A 15,824-nucleotide genomic window follows, 5' to 3' on the forward strand; every position below is an offset into this window, starting at 1 on the left:
TTGAGCACTGACTGTCAGAAACTCTGGCCTAGGGTCCAGGATGCGAGTTGGGGGCTGGCGGAGAAAACCACCAAGAGAATGTGAAACTAAGCTCAGGCCTGAAACCTGAATAGGAGTTAGCCAGGTAGCGAGGAATGTTCTAAGCCAAGGATAGCCAAAGGTTTCATGTAAAGGACAAGATAACAAATATTTTAGTTTCTGCAGGTCACACAGTGTCTGGCAGCTATTTAACTTTGCCATTAGAGGGTAAAAGCACCAACAGACAATACATAAAAGAATGAGTGTGGCTGTGTTCCATAACCCTTATTAATGAACAATAAAATTTCCATTCTATATAATTTTCATGTCATGAAATAGTATTCTTCTTTTGATTTTTTCAACCATTTAAAAATGCAGAAGCCACTCTTAGCTTTTATTTTACAAATATCTGTATTGATGTATATGAGGGTTCAGTCAAGGTCATTCCTGAACTAGGAAGATGGTATTCATTTCTAAACCATGGACTCCCTTAGGCCCTTGTACCAAGGCTGGGACTAGAGTGAGACAAGAGAGCTGCCTAGCACTCACAATTTAAGGAGGCACTCACTAAGAAGTATATGGGTGGCACTTCTGAGACCCTGAGAGAAGGTGCACAAGGGTGAGACACTCACTCATCTCACCCTAGTGATGGCCCTGCTTGTACCTGTGCATAACAGAGTGCATTATTGTGATGTGGCGACCTCTTCCTTAACCATCACTGTGTTGGATGATATCCTTGTGCCCAAGGTTGTGGACTGACAATCTCATTCCCAGCCACTGTACTGGGGTGCAGAGTTTGGATAATAAGAAAAACAATTTAGATAATAACATTTAGGCAGAAAGGGAGGAGGGAAAAAAAAGAAAAGCTATGTGGACTGGAGTTTGGGAGAATCTGGAGAAGTTGGAAAATTTTTTAAATCATATTTGGGGCCAGGCACAGTGGCGCATGCCTGTAATCCCAGTACTTTCCGAGGCTGAGGCAGGAGGATCATTTGAGGCCAGAAGTTGGAGACTAGCCTGGGCAACACAGCAAGATCTTGCCACTACAAAAAATATATATATTTTAATCATATTTGAAAGTTGTTGCTGGTAGAATAATGTGAGAAACATTGAGAAGGAGATGAATGTCCAAGGGACATGTTTAACAATCTCCACTGTAAATAAAAGTGTAAACCTCCTTTGCCACTTTCTTTATCTTCATTCATATATCTATACCTATACATATATCTAAATCTATTTTGCAAATCATATATCTGATAATGAACTTATATCCAGAATATATATCAAAAATATAAAAGACACCTCAATTTAAAAATGAGCAAAGAATTTCACCTATGGCTAAGAGCACATGAAAGGATGTTCAGCATCATTTGCCTTCAGGAAGATGCAAATCAAAACAATGAAATATCAGTTTATACCTACTAGGATGGCTATAACCAAAAGACAGACAATAAGAAACATTGTTCAAGATGTGGAGAAATTGGGCTGGGTGCAGTGGCTCACACCTGTAATTCCACCACTTTGGGAGGCCAAAGTGGGTGGATCACCTGAGGTCAGGAGTTTGAGACCAGCCTGGCCAATATGGCGACACCCTGTCTCTACTAAAAATATAAAAATTAGCAGGGCGTGGTGGCACTCACCTGTAATCCCAAATACTCGGGAAGCTGAGGCAGGAGAATTGCTTGAACCCAGGAGGCGGAGGTTGCAGTGAGTCCAGATCGTGGCACTGCACTCCAGCCTGGGCAACAGAGCAAGACTGTGTCTCCAGGAAAAAAAAAAAAAGATATGGAGAAACCAGAACACTTTTACATTGCTGGTGGGAACGTAAAATGTGCAGCTGTTTTGGAAAACAGTCTGGCCATTGCTGAAAAGATTAAACAGAGTTATCAAGTGACCCAGCAATTCCAATCCTCGGTATTTATCCAAAAGCAATGGAAATTATATCCACACAAAAACTTCTGCTAGAATGCTCACAGCAGTATTATTCATAATAATCCAAAAGTGGAAACAAGTCAATGTCCAACAATTTATGAATAGATCAATAAAATGGGGCATAATCATACAATGAAATATTATTCAGCAGTGAAAAGTATGAAGTACTGATTCATGCTACAGTATAAATGAAACTTTAACCTTGAAAAGATTATGCTAAGTGAAAGAAGCCAGTCACAAGACCAAACACTATAAAAGTCCATTCATATAAACATCCAGAATAGAGAAATCTATAGAGACAGAAAGTGGATTAGTGATTGCTTAGGGCTGGGAGAGAGGCACAGGATGGGGCGATGGAGGGTGATAGCTAAAAGAAACAGGGTTGCCTTTTGAGATGATGAAAATGTTCTAAAATTGACTGTAGTGATGCCTGCACATATCTGTGAACATATTTAAAACTACTGAATTGTATAATTTAACTGGGTGAATTGTATGGTATGTGAATTATATGTCAATAAAGCTGTTACAAAAAAATAAGAAGAAACCAAAGCATTTCTCCTCCCCTTCAAGGAAATCTGCTATTGTGTTTCAAAGGACTGGCTTTCCCTATCCTTAAAAGATGAGAGCATGACTTTGTGTTGCTGAAGGCTGAGGGGGTTTTCTGCTGAGCTTTCTGAGGGTTTGAGAAGTGATGGCCTAAACAAGAAGGAAGGATTTGGGGTTCTTTGTAGGGGACTGAGCCTTGGGGTTAGGGGTTCAGGGTTCTGGTGCCTGAGCTCTAGAAGACCCATATTTAATATGAGGCTCTGAATGTGTTCAGGCAAGCCACTAGAATAAAGAACCACTGAAAGGGGCACCATTTGGCTGTCATGGTGCCAGAAAATAAGCCCAGCCCTGCTGTCTGAGAACAGCTTTTGAGAGAGGACCCTGTCTGAGCCACCAGTTAGTCTAGTCATGGGGGTCAGTGGGTGCACCTGCCCCCCCACTGATGCTTCAAATCCTTGAATGCTGAATCATTTGGGCAACAGGGTGATAAACCTCCTCTCTAACCCCAGGACTCCATTAAGCTCAGACGGGGCCACTTCTATGACTCATGACTTTTCAGAGGTCATTCAGAGGGCAGCTTGAGTCCCCACTCTGTAAAATACAGGTTGTAGAGCAGATTAGGGTTTCACCAGATGGTTTTATCCTCGCCCATTGGATCTAATTCTTTTCAGGCCACATACTACCATGGCCCAATTTCAGGGATGGGGCCTCTCCAGCTGCCAATTCCCATTGTGTAGGACATCTAGGGAAAAGAAAAATAATAATAATCCTAATGCTGATACTGTCCCAAGACTACTATGAGAATAACAGTGGCCACAGTGCATTTACCTTACACTGGAATCCAGAGTCAAGGTTTTTCACTCCCGCTCTTACCAAATCTTAGCCAAAGGGCTGGTATAACTACAGATATGCAGGGGGACATTTATCCCATAGTGCATCATGCAGCTAATAAGGGAAAGCAGTCCAATCATCACAAAGCTGGACTCTGACAGTCATCATATTTTCCACTGAGGCACTAGACGTGACGAAACTGCACAGGAGCTGAGAGGAAGCTGGATTCCCTTTCACTGTGCTCAACAGGAAGGGACCAGCATCATCCTATACCCATGTCATCAACCCAGCACTACCCTTTGTGATGAAAGGGGCAGCCTGGCAAATCACCAAGCACAGGCTTCCAGCTAAGCCTAAGCACCCCACGAAATTTTAATTATCTCAAGGTCCAAACTGTATCCTAGCTCCAGGGCAACCAAATTTCCAGACCAGAAAACAAGACATGTTGCTATCTCAACAGCAATCCCTGACAACATTGAACAGTGTGGCTTGATGGATATTTTATCATCCATAAAAACTACAACTTAGAAGATGAATTTATTACTGGTTGGCCCCTTTACATGTAACAGACATTGGCTCTCCCCTAAGGTTCAGGTCTCTTCAATTTGAAAGAGACAAAATTTAGAATCAAGGACATGTATACCAACAAAGGTATTTTTGTGAAACACTCAAAAAATAATTGCCTCTTAGGTTTAATTTTCTGTTCTTGAGAGTGAAGTATGAAGAAGAAAGGCACATTTTAAAAGGAAGAAAGTAAAATAAGCAGCAGCAATACAGAAGCTACTTTTGACCTTCCTTTTTAAATTATAGCTTTTCTAGACTGATTTAAAATTTTTTTATTCATTCTTTACTTTTCATTTTTATTCTTTGTTTTTTACTCTTTATTTTATCTGAGTTTTTTTTTTCTATTTTGTCATACATATTCTTGTACAGTAAATCTTCTTGTGGAACAAAGAAGGGAAATAAGTGAAGTGATAATACAGGAGCCAGTGGAATTTCTGCCCTGGCACCTTCACATTCTCTGAGTGCATGTGGAGCTCGGGTTACATGAGCAATTCCAGCAAGGCAGAAGCAGAAACTTCTTGTACTTCACATTCAAGATAACTATATGTATCTAAACTCCTCAAAATTCAGGCAGATTGAGAATTTTTTTTTAAAAGGAAAAACACCCCTAACCAATCTTTAACCTGGGGACTTTAGCCACCCATCAAAATATCCTGTCTTATTTCAGAGCAGGAGAGAGGGAGTATGACTGTAACTGGATAAGGGATAGGGTTTTAATTTCTTATGAGGAGGAGAAGGAGGATACCAGTAGTTAGTATGTCAGCAAGCATTAATCTTCATTAATGTTTTCTATTCGAATCCATTCTTCTCTACACAGCTGTGCAAATATAAATTAAATGGGTCATTCTGACCAAGGCATCCTAGAAAAAAACATGTTTAATGCGAGGGTCAAGGAATTAATTGGACAGATAGCACATTCTTTAAATGTGTGGGAAGGATTGTTCAAACCACCACACTATAGATTGAGAAGCATGAATTCAAATTCATACCACTGTAAACATCCCTGAGTGAGAAGACAAACAGCAGAAGGTGGTGGAAATGTGTTCTCGACAAAGCATATCCACAATGGCCAGAGTGAGCAGAGCAGCACTCACTCCTTGCTAGAACTGTGTGGTGAGTAGCATCTCATTTAAAGACACAATAACACCATTATTCTCAGTTTTTAAAAAGGGTAATTAGGAACAAAGGTCAAACCGTGTACCAGAATTCACATGGCCAGTCAGTGATGGAGTGAGGGTCACAATTTAAATTCAAGTCAACTGACTCCAGAGACTATTTCTAAACATGATATTGCCTTTATTCTCTATGTACTTGGCATTATGCTTGCAATATGAGTGAAAAAATGCAGAACCTATTTCTTGCCCTTAATCGACTTACAATCTGATTGAGGAACTAGAATGGACACATACGAAATAATGAAAACATAGGAAAAGGAGCATATCATTAAGATCTGCATCTTTGAAGAAAGTAATTGATAGGAGCTGGGGGAAACTAGTTATAATCCACCTGTACAACTTTTGAGAATTTCTACCAGTCTCTAAACTAAAAAACAAGATATACAGAATACCATACCTTAGAAAATACTGATTCATTCCTGATATGGTGTGGTTTGAATATTCAGAAAGGGCCCCCCTTTAGAAATCCCCCTTAAGAAAGGGCAGGACAACCAGCCTATTCCCCAGCTGCATCTTAATGGTTAATAAAAATGCCAATAACCTCCTCCAAGCCTGCTCAGACCAAGGGGATAAAAGTTCCTGGAGTCTACTCTGACAGAGGTGTGGCAACCTCTCCCAGCCTCCAGAGACTAAGAAGCAGGGAAGAGACAATTTGCATCATCCCTTTGGTCCTTTTTAATTAGAAATTAACCATCACAGGGCCTTTGATGAACAACGGCAGGTTTGAGCTGAGGATCAGTGAACAAGTTCAGAAGAAATAGCAGCAGGGCTATAGAAAACGAAAAACTGGAGAAGAGTATGGGCATACCAAAAATTGTTCTGAAATTTACACCCGATTCACAACCCTCATAGGGAAACCATGATAAAGGTTCTAAAGCAACCTATTTCCATTCACTTTGCTATATTTAAATTTTGATTGTGCTCTTAATGTTTGAGTGTACATGATTTTTTAAACCACTGCATTTTTAACTAAGATGACATGTTGCTCTCAGCAGCAGTTTCATGGCAGGGAGATGCTGTGCAAGTCATCTTAGTGTTGAGCAGGACAGGCATGCTGGTGACAGGCTCCTTGTCTGTGATTCAGGTTTCATGTGGAATCAGGTCAAGAGACACAGAAACACATCCTAGACACTGGACGGGGTGAGTGGTCAACTGTATAGAGAAGAACCTGTGGGCTTTCACTTTTCAGGCAGGTTCCCAGGTCAGCCCAAATGTTCCTAAGAACCCAAGCAATGTCAGGGATTTTAGGGAAGGGCAAATATTCCTGAAATGTCCTGATCAAAAAGCAAAGAACTCTGTTTAAACTCCTAGCCAATGGTTCTCAACTCCACAGAATCTATAGAATCACCAAAAGAACTTTGAAAAAAATACTCACGCTGTGCCCTACCCCGGTGATTCTGATTCAAAGGGCCTGGGGAGGGGTCTGGACAGTGACTGTGATGTGTAAGCAGGGTTACAATCACCATATCTAACATGGCCAAGTCTGAGATGCTATGAGCATCAGTGAATGGGATCACTCAATCAACAGATGCTGAAATGAACAGAATTCTCCCATTCTTTTAAAAGCTTCCTCTGAATTTTATTCCTGTCTGGATCTTAAGAAACTACTTAAGAGTGTCAGCTGCCTGGATTAAATCTTAGTTATTTCACTTACTAGCTAAGTAACCTTGGATGAGGTACATAATTTCCCAGGAAATCAGTTTGGTTAGCAATACAATAGGGTTAATTATCATACCAAAATCATAAGGTAATTAAGATGACTGTACAACGTGGAATATGTAAATTATTTAGCTCAATATCTGGCATTTGTTGAATGCTCAATAAATGTTAGCTACGCTGACTGATGACTCATATGGTTGGGCTGTGTCCCCACCCAAATCTCACCTTGAATTGTAATAATCCCCATGTGTCAAGGGCAGGGTCAGGTGGAGATAATTGAATCATGGGGGCAGTTTCCCCCATAGTTTTCTCATGGTAGTGAATAAGTCTCATAAGATATGATGGTTTCATACATGGGAGTTCCCCTGCACATGATTTCTTGCCTGCCACCATATAAAACATGTCTTTGCTCCTCCTCTGCCTTCCACCATGACTGTTTAGCTTCCCCAACCATGTGGAACTGAGTCCATTGAACCTCTGTTTCTCTGTAAATTACCCAGTCTTGGGTATGTCTTTATTAGCATCATGAGAACAGACTAAATACAATGATGATGATGATGAAAGTAAAAATATAGCACTTATATTTCAATAAAAAGGATGTTTCTCCAGACCAGGTGCTTATTTCTAGGGCCAGGTTTTAAAGGACTTGTGAAGAATTGGAATGTGAGAGTTCTAGAAACAGTTTCATATAGAGAATGACTGAAGGAAGCAAGAGTTTTCAGGATAAAAAAATCCAAGATGGCATATGGCACTGTCCTCAGATGTACAGATAAGGTCTGAGGGCAGGCAGCCTGACCATGTGTATTTCTAGAGCAGGATTCTTACAGAGGGGAGACCATGTACAGAATTCAGAGGACCTGAAAATCTGGTTGAGGAAAAAAAAATGATTCATTATTTTCATTAATCTCAAAGGAAATTTAGCACTTCCTTTAATTCTGAAAATAGGCAACAAACTTCAGTAGCAGTAATAGTAACTGTGATCTTGTTACCAATAGAAGTCACAGATATTTCCATATCCTATTACAGTTGTGACAGATGTCCTAAACTGTTATTGATATTTAGGGTGACCAACTGCCCTGGTTTGGTCTGAATGGTTTTCCAGGACGTGGAATTTACAGTGCTAAAATTGAGAAAATTTCAGGCAATCCATACTATATATACATAAGTATATATACATAATCCAATATACACAAAAGTATACAACCTATACTTATGAATATAAGGACTTATATTCATCACTACAATTATCCCTCAGTATCTGAGAGGAACTGGTTCCAGAACTGCCACCTAACCCCTCGAATACCAAAGTTCAAGGATGCTCAAGTCCCTTATGTAAGGTGGCTGAATCCCTGAGTAGACCAATAGCAGGCTCTGAAATTGAGGCAATAATTAATTGTCTACCAACCAAAAAAAGTCAAGGACCAGACGGATTCACAGCTGAATTCCACCAGAGGTACAAGGAGGAGCTGGTACCATTCTGAATATTGATCTGAAATTATTCCAATCAATAGAAAAAGAGGGAATCCTCCCTAACTCATTTTATGGGCCAACATCATCCTGATACCAAAGCCTGGCAGAGATACGACAAAAAAAGAGAATTTTAGACCAATATCCCTGATGAACATTGATGCAAAAATCCTCAACAAAACACTGGCAAACCGAATCCAGCAGCAGATCAAAAATCTTTTCCACCATGATCCAGTCAGCTTCATCCCTGGGATGCAAGACTGGTTCAACATATGCAAATCAATAAACATAATCCAGCATATAAACAGAACCAAAGACAAAAACCACACGATTATCTCAATAGATGCAGAAAAGGCCTTTGACAAAATTCAACAGCCCTTCATGCTAAAAACTCTCAATAAATTCGGTATTGATGGAATGTACCTCAAAATAATAAGAGCTATTTATGACAAACCCACAGCCAATATCATACTGAATGGGCAAAAACTGGAAGCATTCCCTTTGAAAACTGGCACAAGACAGGGATGCCCTCTCTCACCACTCCTATTCAACATAGTGTTGGAAGTTCTGGCCAGGGCAATCGGGCAAGAGAAAGAAATAAAGGGTATTCAATTAGGACAAAAGGAAGTCAAATTATCCCTGTTTGCAGATGACATGATTGTATATTTAGAAAACCCCATCATCTCAGCCCAAAATCTCCTCAAGCTGATAAGCAATTTCAGCAAAGTCTCAGGACACAAAATCAATGTGCAAAAATCACAAGCATTCTTATACACCAATAATAGACAAACAGAGAGCCAAATAACCAATGAACTCCCATTCACAATAGCTTCAAAGAGAATAAAATACCTAGGAATCCAACGTACAAGGGATGTGAAGGACCTCTTCAAGGAGAACTACAAACCACTGCTCAGTGAAATAAAAGAGGACAAACAAATGGAAGAACATTCCATGCTCATGGATAGGAAGAATGAATATCGTGAAAATGGCCATACTGCCCAAGGTAATTTATAGATTCAATGCCATCCCCATTAAGCTACCAATGACTTTCTTCACAGAATTGGAAAAAATTACTTTAAAGTTCATATGGAACCGAAAAAGAGCCCACATTGCCAAGACAATCCTAAGTCAAAAGAACAAAGCTGGAGGCATCATGCTACCTGATTTCAAACTATACTACAAGGGTACAGTAACCAAAACAGCATGGTACTGGTACCACAACAGAGATATAGACCAACGGAACAGAATAGAGCCCTCAGAAATAATACCACACATCTACAGCCATCTGATCTTTGACAAACCTGACAAAAACAAGAAATGGGGAAAGGATTCCCTATTTAATAAATGGTGCTGGGAAAATTGGCTAGCCATAAGTAGAAAGCTGAAACTGGATCCCTTCCTCACTCCTTATACAAATATTAATTCAAGATGGATTAGAGACTTAAATGTTAGACCTAAAACCATAAAAACCCTAGAAGAAAACCTAGGCAATACTATTCAGGACATAGGCATGGGCAAGAACTTCATATCTAAAACACCAAAAGCAATGGCAACAAAAGCCAAAATGGACAAATGGGATCTAATTAAACTAAAGAGCTTCTGCACAGCAAAAGAAACTACCATCAGAGTGAACAGGCAACCTACAGAATGGGAGAAAATTTTTGCAATCTACTCATCTGCAAAGGGCTAATATCCAGAATCTACAAAGAACTCAAACAAATTTACAAGAAAAAAACAAACAACCCCATCAAAAAGTGGGCAAAGGAAATGAACAGACACTTCTCAAAAGAAGACATTTATACAGCCAACAGACACATGAAAAAATGCTCATCATCACTAGCCATCAAAGAAATGCAAATCAAAACTACAATGAGATACTTTCTCACATCAGTTAGAATGGCTATCATTAAAAAATCAGGAAACAATAGGTCCTGGAGAGGATGTGGAGAAATAGGAACACTTTTACACTGTTGGTGGGACTGTAAACTAGTTCAACCAATGTGGAAGACAGTGTGGCGATTCCTCAAGAATCTAGAACTAGAAATACCATATGACCCAGCCATCCCATACTGGGGATATACCCAAAGGATTATAAATCATGCTGCTATAAAGACACATGCACACGTATATTTATTGCGGCACTATTCACAATAGCAAAGACTTGGAACCAACCCAAATGTCCATCAATGACAGACTGGATTAAGAAAATGTGGCACATATACATCATGGAATACTAAGCAGCCATAAAAAAGGATGAATTCATGTCGTTTGTAGGGACGTGGATGCAGCTGGAAACCATCATTCTCAGCAAACTATCGCAAGAACAGAAAACCAAACACCGCATGTTCTCACTCATAGGTGGGAACTGAACAATGAGATCACTTGGACACAGGAAGAGGAACATCACACACTGGGACCTGTTGTGGGGTGGGGGAATGGGGGAGGGATAGCATTAGGAGAAATACCTAATGTAAATGACCAGTTGATGGGTGCAGCAAACAAACATGGCAAATGTGTACATATGTAACAAACCTGTACATTGTGCACATGTACCCTAGACTATAATAAACTATAATAAAAAAGAAATAAATAAAAAAAGAATAATATAAAATAAATAAAAAAACATAAACTATAATAAAAAAGAAATAAATAAAAAAAGATGGCCTAGTATTTGCATATAACATACCTGCATTTCCTGTATACTTTAAATCTTTTCTAGATTACTTAAAATACCTTACACTAGTGTTACAGTGTATTGGTTTTTAAATTTTGTGTTATTTTTTATTGTTATATTATTATTTTTTGTTTCCTACAAAAATATTTTCAATATCCAGTTGGTTGAATCTGTGGATATAGAAACTAAGGATAGAGAGGGCCAATTCTATTTTGAAATTATGACAGTTATCACATAACTAGATATTATTATTTAATGTATTAATAAAGAAGCACCTAAATTGCCATGTTAATTTTTTAAAAATCTTGATATATGTGTATCAACATAACTTGTCCTCTATGATGATTTCTATTTCTATTAAAAACATTATTCTGAATCCGTAGGTTTCATTACTTTCCCAAAGCAATCCATAGCATAAAAAAGTTTAAGAGGGAAGGAAGTGGGGCCATTAGTTGGAAAATGTAAAAAATCAGAATTAAGTTCCATCAGGTCTAGAAACCTAAAAACAATAATGAACTACACCATAGAAGAGGACCCAGGCATTTATCTCAAAAGAACACAAACAGATAATCAACAAATTGAGCCATTTTTCCACTACCAGGAAATCTCTCTAATTCCTCCAGTATTTTCTGACATACTTTTATGTTGTTGCAGTATCAACTCAATCTTGATAGCTATCAATTGGAGTATATGTTTTCAATAACTACAAATGCTTACCCTAAGAATCATAATTTGACAGATCTTAAAATTTCTCATGAATTAAGACTATTGAAAGTTGGATTTTTTTTTAAAAAGCAAGTTTAAAGAAATGGTAAAAAGAAACTCAAATGCTTACAGGATACCACTGGGCTTCTGACAGACGTCGGCTCCCACCTTGCTTTATCTCCACTGTTGATAGGGGTTCCATTACTCTCCCACAAGGCAGTAAGGGACCATTTCTCTTCTGATCTATGTAACTCCATGCAATCAGCCCAATGTGGCCAGAAGGCAGAGTCCTCACAATTGCTCTTGTTCCGGTATACACAGATTTCTTAACTTCTCTGTCATTTTTACAGAATCTCCTGACTAACAAAGTGGACCGCTCCTTTTTGCTTTTAAAAGCATCTTCTTCTACATCTTCACAATTATCAGGGAAGTCCTCAAAATGGCTCAAAAAGGTCTTGGCAGTTTGACTGTCAGTAAAATCTTCCTTACAAAAGCTATGACTTGAATATACCATGTCCACCTTCTGGCAAGAGCCTTCAAAGCAAAAGTATTTATCATTCAAGGTGTCACAATGATCACACTGCAGCTGTTCATTCTTATTATCACAATTTTTGGCCAATTCCATCAGTTTACAGGTATATGCCATGTAGTTTTCCTTTTGCTTCTCCTCACCCCCAGGTAGTGGTACACAATTTCCACAATCGTCTAAAATTAAGTTTTCTGATAGGGTACAGAAAGTGTCTGACATTCTTCTGTCAACTTCATAATGAAAATGAAATACTGCCGTGCTGCTGTCAGGGTCTGCTCTGCCTGTCTCTATGATTGCTGACTGATTTCCTAAAGGATTAATGCCCATGGAAGGTCTGTCTAGTTCCAGTTGAATTCCAGGGAACACCTTTCTTTCCAGTGGAGACAGAATTCCAGTTTCTAAACACAGGTCTTCCTCAACAACAGAGTTGTACATTTCATAAAACTGTCTTTGAGGAAGGCCATGCTGATGGTTTCTCAATATGTTGTTGCAGTTAATGTTAAGGTTTTTCATAGAATCTGGCATGCTTTTCTCCCAGCATTTTTCATTACTGTTCTCATCACTCACTATTTTCTCCCTTGTTATTGAGAGAATCTTTGGCAAGTTGCTTCCAGAAGGTTCTTCTTTAAGTTTGTTCAGTCGTGAGATGGTATGAGAAGTCTCCCCACTTTGTCTGACAGTATGTGCTTTTGAAATATTGATGTCTGAGACCTTTTCACTACTTTCATCTGCAGCTGACTGGGCAGAAACCACTTTTCTCTGAGTCACAGGTATGAGAACAGAAGCTGTAATTTCTTCAGAAGTCATCTTGGACTAACACACAGGTTTTGACTATTGCTCTATTTCTCCTCCCTGATGATCATGTCAAGGTTTTAATAAAATTATTGATTATTACAACAATCTCAGATACACAAGTCCTCCCAAGGAACAAAGGGATAATTCCTTTCATTCAGGAGCATTGAGAGGCAAATAAATTTTCTCAGTTGTAACTTTCTATCATGAATATATATTTTTTCTAGATCAGGGTTTTAAGGTGGTAGATCAATTTTCCTTCCTCTGTTACCTGAAGCAAAAATTTTTGAAGACTTTTACTCGGGATTGCACTCTGCAACTTCTGATCCATCACTGATTTGCAATGATTTTAAAATTCAGTTTGAATGATTCCTGTTTCCTGTAAGAAAAGAGATAATGTCAAACACTGTGGCACTCAGTGAGTTTTTTTAAAAACATGATCTCACTATCCTAAGATACAGACAAAAAAGGTTGTTTTTTTTTTTGCAATCAGAAGTTGGTTTTTATGTTTTTGGCATTTATTTTTTGATTTAATATTTCAGAACTTCTGCTTCCAGCCAAAATGGAGTAACAAGGGCAAGATTTATTCATCCACTTTAAATAACTAAAAAGAAAATCAGAAAAAAAACAATGGTTTCCAGATATTGAACAACAGGTAACACAGACATTGATCTCTGAAAGAAGAAAAAAAATGGGCCAGGCGCAGTGGCTTACACCTGTAATCCCAGCACTTTGGGAGGCCAAGGCAGGCAGATCACGAGGTCAGGAGATCGAGACCATCCTGGCTAACATGGTGAAACCCTGTATCTACTAAAAATACAAAAAATTAGCTGGCATGGTGGCGGGCGCCTGTAGTCCCAGCTACTCAGGAGGCTGAGGCAGGAGAGTCATGAACCTGGGAGGCGGAGCTTGCAGTGGGCAGAGATCACACCACTGCACTCCAGCCTGAGCAACAGAGCTAGACTCTGTCTCAAAAAAAAAAAAAAAAAAAAAAAAAGAAAAAGAAAAAGAAAAAACAATGAAGTAAGCCCTATAAATGCCCTAGTTTGCTGCTTAGAAAGTTTCCAGGTGACAAGGCAGGGAAAGGAAACTCAGGTAAAATCCAACAATTTACCTGAGTAGAAGAGAAAAAGTTGAGACTTCAGGGAGGCCAAGGAAGCTAGAGAAATAAGGCACATTAAGCAAAGAGGCACAAAAATAAGAATGACAGCAGACTTTTAATCAGAAACAATGCAATCCAGAAGAGAGTGGAGTAAATGTTTAAAGTACTGAAAGAAAAACTACTGTCAACTTCAAATTCTACACCCAGCAAAAATATCTTCTGCAAATGAAAATTAAGTAAAAACTTTTCCAGGCATATAAGGCTGAAATAATTTATCACTAACAAGCCTGCACTGCTTGTAACTCTATTAATAGAGAGAGGGAATTGAACAAATTTCTATCCAATGTGGAAACACAATTATAAAGGATATACAAGGCACTATGGGACTAGAGGGTACCCATCATGAGCATATCATTCCTTTGCAGGTAAAGCAGTTGTTCCCGAGACAACTAATCAGCAGTCACACTGCTGTCAGCACCAGCTTTGCCTTGCCTCTGCTCTTTGACAATAGAAGTCTTTCTTCCCCTTGCTTCTCCCATACCCCCTTGTCCCAAAGAGTCATCAACTATCCCTTATTCCCTTCTATATGTGTTCCCTCAAGCACAAACACAGCCTCTCAGGTGAGAGGCTCCCAGTATATGCGTATCTCTATAACTACACTGAAAAATCACTGGAAAGCCTAGAAATCATATTCTTTATAGGGAATAAACCAGCCCAAACAGAGCAGCAGTGTCCTAGCTCAACACCCTAACAAATCCTACCACACAGCAATAACTATTATCAATACTTTAAGAAACCTCCTTCCAGAACACTCCCTATGCATCAACATACATAGAGGTATATGTATATAACTATGCAAATACCAGATAATATTGGTCATTCTGTTCTGTACCTGCTTTTAAAAATTCAAAGCATACTATGAACAACTTTTCAGTCAAGAATTATAGACAATTTTAATGGCATATGGCATTAACTTGAATTCAAATATTTTGTTCTATTTTTTAAAGAGATTTTCAGGCCAAAGCCTTCAGATTGACAGCTAATATGTCCTTTCTTACCCATGAGGTAAGTAATTCAAAATAGGAGAAGGGGAAAACATTTTTGGTGATGCTTAGGTCCTGTTCTAAGGACTTTGCAATTATTGTTATTATTATAATTATAATTATCATCATCACCATAATTTTGAGACAGAGTCTCGTTCTGTTACCAGGCTGAAGTGCAGTGGCACAATCACTGCTCACTGCAACCTCTGCCTCCTGGATTCAGCAGTCATATACTGTTCCTTCTATCATATTCTATATGTTAGTGGGAATTACTAAGTATAACCCACATTCAAGGGGAGGGGAATTAGGGTCCACCTTTTGAAGGGAGAAGTATCAAAGAATTTCTGGGCATATTTTAAAACCAGCCTGGGTTCAAGTGGTCCTCTCACCTCAGCCTCCCAAGTAGCTGAGACTATAGCACTGTGCTTGGCTAATTTTTGTATTTTTTGTAAAGACAGGGATTCACCATGTTGCCCAGTCTGGTCTTGAACTTCTGGGCTCAAGCGATCCTCTCACCTTAGCCTCCCAAACTGCTGGAATTACAGGTGTGAGCCACTGTGCCTGGCCACTTTGCAATTATTATCTTGTATACTTCTCACTCAACACTACAAGATAGCATGATGGTTTTACCATATGTCCACAAATTCTTTGACACTCCTCTCTTCACAAGGAGGAGCCTAATTCCCCACTCTTTGAATGTGGGTTATATTTAGTGGCTTCCCTCTAAGGTATGGAATATGGTAGAAGGAACAGTACATGACTGCTGAGAATCAGTCATGAAAGTCAT

At 39.0% G+C, this 15,824-nt stretch overlaps 1 protein-coding gene across 3 annotated transcripts in view; it reads right to left on the reverse strand.

Moving 5' to 3' along the window:
• The window catches only part of LOC105480004 (phospholipase C epsilon 1), a 348,142-nt gene that overhangs the window by 297,320 nt on the left and 34,998 nt on the right, over positions 1-15,824 (reverse strand). For all 3 annotated transcript variants that reach the window (XM_071069465.1, XM_071069466.1, XM_071069464.1), the window contains exon 2: positions 11,702-13,271. In XM_071069465.1, coding sequence (XP_070925566.1) covers positions 11,702-12,907 — 1,206 coding nt within the window. In that variant the 5' untranslated portion in view covers positions 12,908-13,271. The remainder of the gene's footprint in view (positions 1-11,701; positions 13,272-15,824) is intronic.

This window comes from Macaca nemestrina, chromosome 9 (assembly GCF_043159975.1).
Source record: "Macaca nemestrina isolate mMacNem1 chromosome 9, mMacNem.hap1, whole genome shotgun sequence".
NCBI lineage: Eukaryota > Metazoa > Chordata > Mammalia > Primates > Cercopithecidae > Macaca > Macaca nemestrina.